Source organism: Lontra canadensis, unplaced genomic scaffold (genome assembly GCF_010015895.1).
Source record: "Lontra canadensis isolate GAN:19392208 unplaced genomic scaffold, GSC_riverotter_1.0 scaffold15, whole genome shotgun sequence".
Lineage (NCBI taxonomy): Eukaryota > Metazoa > Chordata > Mammalia > Carnivora > Mustelidae > Lontra > Lontra canadensis.
The window spans coordinates 3,552,879-3,564,397 of NW_022631009.1; the positions used below are offsets into that span (position 1 = coordinate 3,552,879).

At 37.7% G+C, this 11,519-nt stretch overlaps 1 protein-coding gene across 1 annotated transcript in view; it reads right to left on the reverse strand.

Moving 5' to 3' along the window:
- Positions 1-10,814, reverse strand: part of COLEC10 (collectin subfamily member 10) — a 36,649-nt gene extending 25,835 nt beyond the window's left edge. The window contains exon 1 of the mRNA XM_032858431.1: positions 10,533-10,814. Within this exon, the coding sequence (XP_032714322.1) occupies positions 10,533-10,680 (148 nt within the window). The 5' untranslated portion in view covers positions 10,681-10,814. The remainder of the gene's footprint in view (positions 1-10,532) is intronic.
- Between the last annotated feature and the right edge of the window lie 705 nt (positions 10,815-11,519).

The window sequence follows — 11,519 nt, forward strand, 5'->3', positions numbered from 1 at the left end:
AGGGATTAAAGAACCCACACCTTCCATTTTACCATAGCGAACCTATTTTATGAGAATATCTGTAAGAAGTAATGTATGTACCTGTGTGTGTATTCATATGTATAAGAATGTTTGTAGTGGCAAAAACAAAAACCATAAACAATCTAGAAGTGTATCATCATGAAACTGATGGAAATCCCAGAAGAAATATCATGCAGTTGCCAAATATAATGAGTTCAAGAAAGACCTCTGAGGAAGGTGTGATCTCCATGTTTTAGTATATAAAAAGTGTCTCTTGGAGAGTCATATGCATATGATCCTATTTAGAAGAAAGCATAAATAAACAGAAAAAATACAGAGAAATGTGTTAATACCAAGTTATTCATGAGGGTTACATGGGAGAAGTGGGTTGGGAAAGGGAAGAGTCACAGTGAAAAGTGAGATTGTTAGTTTTTTCTTTATACGTCTTTATTCTGTACATATTTATACATGTTATATGGATTTTTAAATTATTTATTTAAATTCAATTTAGTTAACATATACTGTATTATTAGTTTCAGGGGTAGAATTTAGTGATTTATCAGTTGCATACAACACCCAGTACTCATTACATCAGGTGCCCTCCTTAATGCCCACTACTCAGTTACCCCATCCCCCCACCCCCCTCCCCTCTGGCAACCCTCAGTTTGTTTCCTGGAGTTCAGCATCTCTTATGGTTTGCCTCCCTCTCTATTTTCATCTTGGTTTATTTTTCCTTCCCTTCCCCTATGTTCCATCTGTTTTGTTTCTTAAATTCCACATATGAATAAAATCATATGGCATTTGTCTTTCTCTGAATGACTTATTTCACTTAGCATAACACACATGCTATGTGTTTCAACAAGCATGAAATACTCTCGGAGTTTGAAAAATAAATAATAATATAAGGAAACTGGATATTCTCTCCTTTTGTAAATTTAACCCATTAGTCTTGTCTCAAATCCTAAATTCCCTAAATTTATTGATAGAATTATTTCCTTGGTAATTCACCATCTGGTTCCTTGTTACTACTCTCTAATTGTTGCCTTAGAGTATTATTTTAAAATACATTGTTATTTAACTTTTTGTATTAATGTCAATTACTTAATTAGAGTGCAAGTTGCTTGTTTTGAGGGCAGATATTTTATACCTTGTTCTCAAAAGCTACTCAAAATTTCACAATTTGCTCACTTACTCATTCATTCCTTGAACAAATATTTATTGAGTCTCTATTAAGCTACTAAGTCCTGTGTTGAGTCCTAGGCATACAGCACTGGCTCTGACTAGACATGATCTAAGCCTAAAAGGTTGGTCCTATAAATGTTATAAGTATTATGAATGGGAAATTGTCATGTGTGTCGTTGGCATCTAACAAGGTGAGATTTTGAAAAGATCAATGATCTTTTTTCTTCTCCCTGATAAGATTTGGCTTTTATTTATCTATATGCTCCCTCCTCAGTTGATGAGATAATGTATCAAATTAGGAAATAGAGCAGAAATCTTTTTTCTGTATTGATATGCTAAATAATGTAAGGAAATACAATATGTAAGGGCATATATGGTGATTAATTTATCTAACAATAATATCAATGACAATATTAATAACAGCTACGTTTACTGCTTCCTATGATCCAACCCAGGCTGTTGCTGTGCATGACCGTGATGTCAACCAGTCCCTTTGTTGTGCCCCATCAATCTCAGAGACCCATAAACTTTATTCCCCCTTCAGCTAGTTCCTGTATAACCTAGCAAAGAAAAGTGAGGATTTCAAGGATCCTGCAGTGTTTCCTACTTGAATTATAAAGCACCTCCTCTTGTTTTCAGGTTTATTTGGTTTAAGAAAAATTACTCATTGGAACCAGCAAGTCTTTTATCGTCTTTGCATGTCTGAGTAACAGGGAGAAGAAAAGAAAACAACTAACATTGTACTTAATGAAAAATACAATATTAAAGTTTGTTGGGCAGGCTTTCCTCCTCCTGCACGTCTCATTCATTATTAAAATGCATTCACAGCCAAGTCAGTAGAAACAAATGCAAGGAGGAATCCCATCCATCCAGGACAAAGTGGTGTGCTGCCGCAGCACAATGCAGTAGTTAAGAGTGGAAGGTCTGGGTGATGGGACCAAGTCCTGGTCTCACCACTGGCTCGCAGGCAGCCTGATGAAATTCTATAAGTCTAAGTGTTCTTGTTAGTAAACCAGAATAGTGAAATATCTCCCTCATCGTGTTATTGAGAAGAGTAAATGGGATAATGTCTATGAAGTGTCAAACGATGCCTGGAATGCAGTGAGCACTCGAAAAATGTATAGTATGGCAGTATCATCCACTAGGCCACCCAGAAATTCTAGCTGCTAGAAATTGGAGGGCTACAAAGAAGCAGCCAAGGGCAGCCAATGCCTCTTTAGCTCATACCTTGGCTGTGTAGATTTGCAACTCCCTGGTTGATGTGTAGTTTTGCTTCCAGAGATTTGTGCCCCTGGCTTTGAAACGTTTACAGCACTCTGTAGATATAGCATACAATATTCTGTCTAAAATTCCTTTCAGTACAAAGTGGGGCAGAAACTAATGGAAAGAAAAAGAAAAGCGTTATAAGTAACAACTATGCGGTTAGATCCCAACATCCCAATCCATGGACATCCCACCCATCTGTGAGAACGGCAACGTCCTCCCTGATGATTCTGCTAAATGAGATAAGTCACAAAAACCATGAGTCAAGACAAATAGTGTGATTTGTTTTTGTAGAGAAGAAATGCCTTAAAAATATTTACGATATCTATTTTCACCTTCTTACTGGACTTTTCCATATGGATGTCCAGAGGCAGCTCAGACTGTTTAGAACTCATTATCATCTGCCAGTTTTGCTTCTGAAATCTCTCTTTCGTCTCCCCTCTTTCTTCCTATCCCAACAGCCCTAATTCATCTCTCATTTTTAGTTCATGTCCTACCAGGAGCTTCTCACATCCTTTCAGTCCTTCAGCCTATCTTTAGCCCTGCCAAGAGATTTGTCTACCTGACAAGAAAGAAAGAAAGAAAGAAAGAAAGAAAGAAAGAAACTAAATTGCTTCATTCTCCTACTCAGACTTCCATTGGCTCTTCTGGTTTAAACTGTCATTTGGCCAGTCAGACCTGATACAGTCTTAAAATTTCTATAGAATAGCTGTGAAAACCAAATAAAGAAAACCGTAGGTATAATGAAAATTAGGGTGCAGTAAGTTTCAGTGCAGTAAGTTTCCATTTACAATGAAGCCAGTAGAGCCAGGATAGGGAAAACATTCTGTGCTCTACCTTATTAAAAGATTGATTCTATTTACCTAAAGGGAGGTAGAATAACACTTAATTTCTCCTCCACTGGACACCCTGTTCCAAGAGTATGTCCCCACTGACAAGAAAATTAAGTCAATAACTTTGTTGCATTAGTGATACATTTTGACATGACAGAGTACTGTGCCCTAACCTCCCACACCCACCCATATTTCTAATTACAAAAAGTTACACAGGAAGGAAGACAGGAGAACAGGCAGTAAAATGATGCATTTGGGGAGACTCGTTTCTCAATGGTAAAGCCTTATAGGCAGGTGCAGGAATACCCTGGCATCAGCAAATGCTAAGCATTTTAATTTTGCATACCCTCATCTGTGCAGAGCTACAATGTTAGAAAAACAGGAAGAGGGAGCCAGAAAAAATTCCATATTAGCATGGCTGAGCCACCTTAAAATAATACCAACATGATATAACCTCCCTTCGGGTTCCTCTAAGGTAGGAAAGAAGGTCATATTCCCTTTGTACACTTTAGTACACTTTGTACACTCCCTGTGAGCATTATTTCAGTGTATTTGGTTTGTGTCTATGGGCCAGTAGTGACTTTGCCCACTATTACCAGTGACAAGCTCTAGCTTTGCTCTTCACGTGCTAAGATAAATCCATTCTAAAGACCTTCCTTTGTAATATATCCAAATCCCTCTGTCTGTTTGGGGACTTACACTTTGGTCTGCAGCATATTGTTACCCTTGTGGCATCACGCCATCTCCCATGCTCCTGTTGGACATAAGGGCCTCTTTGGTCACTCAGCACGTGGCCTGAAGTGGGGCAGTACTTTGGTTCTGAATATCAAAACCCTTTTCTAGATTTTTGTGCATCTCAAACGAGGCAGAACAAGATCATGTGAACTATTTTTGACTGCACTCCATACTGTAGTGTCTTGCACGTACACTCATCCCTGGCTGATGTCAGATAAATGACCTTCAGAAGGGTCATGGGCAAGAGAAGTATGCTTTAGTTCCTTGACTTATTTGTTTGTTTGCTTGTTTGTTTGTCTGTTTACCCCCCTCCTTAAATAGGGATAATGATTCCTGTAGAATGTTTTATCAATTATTTTATCAATCAGTGGAACTAAAGAAAAATAATTGATAAACCCTTCATAAATTCTAAAGACTCATACTCATATAATTTGCTTAACAGATACAAGTATTCTCAAGTGGCTATAAGAGATGTGAGATAATGGTCCTAGAGTTTTCAAGTCAAGAACAATCACAATAAATAATTTGAAAACAATTAAATTCTTTAGATGCTACTTCAGTTGAATCTCTGAGTGTTGGATTTTCACAGCAGACATTTATAATTTATAGAAGAGCGGAGAATGCTCTAGAATATAATTTAAAGATTTTTATAAAGTTATAGAACATTACAGATCAAATATGTAGTACAAAAACCAGACAGACTGCTTATGGATTGGAATATCTAGAAAAGAGGCAAAAAAGGCCAAAAAACATCATTTCTAACAGAACTAAAATTTTCATAAACACAAATAAAGAGTGAGAGACTTAAGTTATATCAGGCCTACACATATGGTCGATGACCCAAGGCCAAAAAAACTGCCTGCATGGGGCACAGGAAAATATTCCCTATGGAAGACGAAAAGACTAGAAGGCAGGAAAACCATTCTCATTTTCTCTTGAGTTTTGTTAATCCATGGTTTTTGAATATTTCAAGGGTCCTTGGCAATATGTCAGGAACAGCACTAAGTGCTTTGTGTGGCTCAACTCATTTCTCCTCACCAAGACCCTATGAGGTAGTCACACTTATCATTCCATTTCTTACTGAAAACAAAACAAATAATAATAATAATAATAATAAAATAAAACAAAAAAACACTGAGGTTTGGTTTTGTGGGTTTTAACTCATTTAGTCCTATTACATCCCTAGGGTATTTACACCATTGTCATTTCTATGCCATTGATCAAGAACACCAGACTCACTTGGAGAAGAAGGAAACACGAGTGAAGAGAAAGGGTGATCTCAGGTTTGTGAACTACGGACAATGAGAGTTGATTTTGCAGTGGGACCACAGTAGGCAGGAAATTGCAGCAAGGAGTAGAAGGTGGTGACATTTCCCTGGTAGATTTCTATTTGAGGAACCAACTTTACAGTCTGTGAGCCTTTCATGAGGGATGTGGGCAGAGAGGGAGCTTATGGTAATGGAAAATGGAAGCTAATGGGAAAATATAGCTAAGCTATATGTTACACGTTTTAATTTTCAAATTAAGCATTTGAGATGGATAACAACATTATCCCTATTTCAAAAATGAAGACACTGAGGCTTAAGGTCTCATAGACAGGTAAGTGGCAGAGCTCAGATTCAAAGTCCATGATCTTTGCCAACATGCAAGTACCTGTTGGGAAACTACTACTATGGCCCTAGCGGTGATGGTTGGCTAGCCAAGTTATTGTGCAAGGGAGTTGAGGGAAGGGGTGGTCTGGGTAAAGGATACATGATTATTTAAATAAAACAGGCTAAATTTTTCTTTAACATTATCATATCATATATCCTGACTCATCTTTGCCCATACCTTGATTGACTGGACTTTTACTTTCCCCTTTCTGATCTAACCTTGAGATGCTTTCTTGGTATCTACCCAAAGGGAAAGGAGAGGAAAAAATGGTTCAGAACACCCTGGCCAAGCCACTTAAAATCTCAACCTGTCTTTATGCATAAAATACATAATAAAACTCTCAATGAAAGAATATAGTGAATTAATATAGTTAATATAAAGGTCTTAGGAAAATACCTACTTGCTTAACCTCTCTGGTAAAGCCGCCAGAAAGAAATTAACAACTTAATTTATGTCAAGGTGACCGAGCTAAAATAATTCCGTATAATGTGTATGCATTGACCCCACAGAACTCCTTTTCTAATGTTAATTTAAAAAACTAAAGGAAGGATCATTTCATGCTTAATGAGAAAGATGGAACGTGAGGATGATGATATAACATGGCAGAATGGACCGATGACTGGCCCAGGGATGGAAATAGGTGTTCCAGTTCTAGTCCTGCTGCCAGTTGATTACTGTGTGATCCAGAACAAGTTATTTTACCTCTCTGGGCTTCAGCTTTAACAAATGCAAAAATAACTGGGATTAAACCAAGTTACCTCTGATAGTTACATTACAGGAGTGAGACTCCCAATTTGGCTGTGAACGTGATCTACACATTCCTGGGCATATCTGGCCATCTGTTGGGGGTAGTCATGAGAAGGCTTGTTTGCGTTGGAGGCTGAGAAGATTCCCAGAAATAACTCAGGTTGTGCCAATTGCTAGGACCCAGAGAGTGAGTGGGTATCCAGAAGGGCCTACTGAGCGAATGGCATTTGAGCTAAAACCTAAATGAGGAGAAGGAACAATCCTTGGAACAAAGGAAAATTTAGGCCAGACAGAAAGAGCATCAAGTCCAAAGATCCTGGGCCAGGAATGAGAGACAAAGCAAGGATGCCTGATTCAGACTATGGGTGGAAAAGTAGTTTGATGTGGGAGAAGTAGGGAGAAGCCAGATGGATTGCAAAGGAACTTCTACGCCACACACAAAAGTCATTGGGGAAAAAAAAAAAAAAATAATAATAATAAAATAAAGCTCCTAAACAAAAAGGCTAATGGAAGCCAACATAAGCAATAAGGCAACATATCTTTAATTTCCAAACAGACTAATGAAATAATGGAGTTGATTATCAGAGAGGAGTCATCTCATTACCTTCAGCATATTTTAGTATCCAGTACCATGTTGAGCTATGAGGTGGCCTGAACATGGTGTTCTTAATTGTCGCATCCATTTCTTGTCACACAAAGGTCAGTGGACTCTATTTTCAAACCTGATTCTACTAGAAACCAGTGGATGTCATGGAATGGTACTGGACCCAGGGCCGGAAGGCCGGGACTAAATTTCAAGTTGCCTATCTGTTCTATAGGTATGTGAGAGACCTTGAGAGTTCCACTTGGCCTTGTTGAGATTATTTCCTTATCTTTTAAGTTTAAAGTAATTGCTACCACATAGGGCAATTGTGAACATTAAACAAGATAATGTACTTGAAAATGCTTTGGAAATAGTGAATCATCACTCAAATATTTCTTATTGCTCTTACATTTCTTTTCTTGCTAAAATTTACATTTTCTTGCTGAAATTTCTTGCCACTGCTGTTTTCAAGAAATACCACTAGAGGTCAGAATTTTACACGAATTGTTTCAAGAGTAGATGCAGGTGGGAAAGAACATTTTTCTACTAAACAGCATAAAATAATAAATTTAAGGCATAGAGAGAAAAATAAAGACGGATTTCAACAAAGAAGTTTTGATAATTGGAACATTGCTTACTCCCATAATTGTTACTCAGCAGACTTAGGTAAATAGGGAGAAGGAGGAAAGATAAATAGAATTTAATTATCTATTTATGATGTCTACATGGCTTAAAGTTTACATTTGTTAGCTTATATTATTCTTAAAACAGTTCTCTAATGAAGCTCACTTTTCAAATAAAGAAACTAAAGCATAAGTAGATGTAATAGCATACTGAAGATCAAACAGATTTAATTCAATATCTTTCTTCCCACCAAGTCATGCTTGGGAAATAATGCAGTAAGAAAATGGTGAGTCTATCTTGGGCAACATAATATAGGACAGGTTAACATTAACTCTAAATAGTTTCTTTAGTTCCCAGCCTCCCAAATGAATTCAGGGGAAACTCCTTTTATTGTTTCTCAGAGCTTCTAGAAGTTTCTGAGCACAGTGCCGGGAAGGAACTATGGTATTGACATGATTAGCCATGGAGAAAAATATAGACCAGCCTGCTCTTAAGAAAAATATATTGAACAGAAGCAATAATTCCATTCCTTTAAAATGTTTCCTCGGCCATCAAGCTTTTTTTTTTTTTTTCCCTTTTCTTTATCATTAGCACTTTATTTTTGTAGAAATAAATACGCAAATCTGCCTTGTTCAGGGGTAGGGAGCAGCTATTATCACGTTCATGAACGAACGAGGTAGGGTAGATGGCAGTTTATATGTTGAGTGGAGATGAATATGAAGTCTTGTTTTTCACTTGTAGGCATGGCATCCGGCGCAACGCCTGGGGGGCAAAGGGGCGGAAATGAGCATGCGCACGGTGCTCCATCTGCACGAATAACGGCAATTTGCCAAGAAAAAAGGGCATTAACTGAGCCCTGAGTCCAAGAGTTTGCAATCTAATACTCATTTTGAAATGTAGACAAGTTCTAGGAGAAGAGCTTTAATTTTAGCACCTAACATGAGGCCTGAGATGTAGGATGAATGTAATTCTGTACATTCCTTTCCAGAACTGTGGAATCTCTTTAAAAAGGGAACTCAGGGGGCACTTGGGTGGCTCAGTCTTTAAGTGTCTGCCATCAGCTCAGGTCATGATCCCAGGGTTCTGGGATCAAGCCCGGCATGAGGCGCTCTGCTCATCGGGAAGCCTGCTTCTCCCTCTCCCACTCCCCCTGCTTGTGTTCCTTCTCTCTCTGTCAAATAAATAAATAATAAATTTTAAAGAATAAAAAGAAGAAGAAGGGAACTCAGAATTCATTTTGATGCAAAGTCCTCTGACTCTGGTGGAAGAAGAAATCATAACAGATTCCCAGCAGACTTAGTTTTGGAACCCCCGGAGTTCTAGAGGACACAAGCTCAGGAAAAGAGTGAAAGATTTACATTGTTTGAAATCTTAGCAAGGTTTCTAGTGGGAAGGGGTAAGTTTTGCATTAAGAAATGAGGGTAGGAAAAAAAAAAAAAGAAATGAGGGTAGGAAGACTTACGATGAATAGGCTGCTGGTATCCAATAAAAATTAATTGCCCTCTCCTCCCTCCTAAATTTTTTGTTTCACTACTACTCATGATAATAATATATATTATTTTTAATATATGTTATTTAATGTGTCTCTTATGCTTAAAATAATGCTCAGTACTTAATAGGTATTCAGTATATGTTGGCTGAATTGGAATAAATAGAATTGTTGTATTGGAATGCAGGATATTTGGGATGTCATTTTGACGATACTTTGTCCATTCTTTTAGCTTGAAAGTTGTAGTTTCTGGGCAAGAAAAATTGTTTTGATGGTGCAGTTTTCAAATGGACTCTCCCATTTGCAGGGACAAGGGAAACTTTAATTTTCAGCATTTTCCCTGCTACCCCAGGAATAACAAAGTTTCAGGTACATTATTGGAAAGTCCAGTAATAGTTTTAAGTAAATACTTTTATTTCTAATCAAAACTTTCTTTTCTGAACATTTGCCCACACATTATTCATTTATTCACCCAAGAAATTATCTGGAAGCCCCAAGGTCTCATTGTTCCTCCCTGGCGTTTATTTTATGGTATCAAAGGTTAAAGCCTGGATTGCAATCTTTGGAGGAAATTAATTCACTGATTAAGAAAAATGCACTTTCAGCAATACACATTTAAATAACTGACAAGCATAGGGCGATGTATTTCTACTTTTTTCTGAAAGACCCATTTTTTCTACTTAAAATTTTAAGCAGCTGCAATTCTTCTATCCTATAGCCTGGAGAAACATAGCATGAATTACTAATAAGGGAGCACCAAATTTGCACTGCAGTGACCACTCTCAGAACAAAAGGGTCAGAACTAAAACCAGGAAAACAGCATCTATTATCAACCAGTTGCTTAAAGCACATTTAGACCTTGGCTCTACTTGAAAAAATTCCGCAATGGTCTATCATCCTTCAGCTGAAGGCACTTGGCCTCAAAGACTCCACTTTCAATGAAGAAATTTCATTTATACACTATCTGCAATCCTTGACAAAAATTTTCTTCTTCGTAGGAAGCCCACTAATTGATGAAATATATGAAAGATTTAATTTTCTCTGTACTGAGGTTTTTGCCTGGTAATTTTACCAAAATCTGTGCTTAGAAAGGCATTGGAATAAAAACAGCTGAAGAATAGAGAGTGTCTTAAGAAAAGCATTCCTGAAACACTAAGGTCTTGGCTTTGTACCTTCCCCCTGGAACAGCATGGAAGAGGGAATTTTCCCGTGCCCTGGGTGAGGTCCGCCCCCTGCCAACATTCTCCTACCTAACATCAAGGAAGGTTTTTACCTAAATAATAGGCCATTGGTTTTCCAAAATAGGAGGAAAGAAGGAGGACACTAGGGAGAACAGAAAGTCATTCAGAGTTACAGTAGGATTGAGGGAGGAGGGAAGAGAGTTCACTTATTATATATGAACATTTTGCTTTGCTTTTCTCACCTTTGGGTCCTGGTGCAATTGTGTGTGTGGCACAAACTTCAGTGGTAGGATGACCATCCATGTCCAGACCCAGACTCTGGATTTGCAAAAGAAAGAGCACCAGAAGGATGGACTGGTTTCTTCGAAGGAGGGCTCCCAAACCGTTCATTGCTGTGGTTCTTCAAAAAAGGATTACCCAGAAGTGCCAAAGAAGTAGCTTTATTTTAAATAAAACTTCTGCTTTAGGGAAGAAAGTAAAGTATCTGGAGTACACATTCCAGAAAGGGCTGCAAAGACAAGAAGGAAGCATATCTTAAGTTGTTTACTTTCTCAGTATTCCAAATGGACCATACATTGTCCAGACTGTTTATTTTCAAGTGACAATAGTTTACTGAAAATTATCTCTGAGCTAAACACTCAAGGAGAAACAACCCAGAGAATGGAGGGGATAGAGATGACTTCTGTTCAGTACCGGAGCCGACAATTTCATATCCCACATTGCATTTTTATGTTGGGTTCCAGGAGGATGGATCCAGAGATTGCTTAAATTACCTGCCTGTTATAGGTACACTATGCAGGGCTTTGAGCTTTTTTGTAAGGAAATAATCATTAACTGTTTGTGGCAGCTGAATGCTAGCACTCCCATTGCTCTATGTGAACTTATTTCCTTCTCTCTTTACAAAGGATTGTCTGGGGATTAAGCCCCAAAGGAAAGAACACCAGCTTTACTGCAAAGCAATTTGGCAGTAAGTATCAAGAATATCAAAAATGTTTATAACCTTGGTCTAATAATTGTCTTTCTGGTACACTATTTTAAGAAAATATTCTGAAATGTGGACAAAGTTTTGTTTGAAAAAATATGGCAAAAAGAAGAAGGGGCATTAACTGCCTAACAACACATTATGGTTGGCAAATCATAGTAAATACAGACATATGAGAGAGTACGACATGGAAATTTTATTAAAATGATATTTGTAGCAAGTTTTTGACAAAATGGAGCAGAGAAGC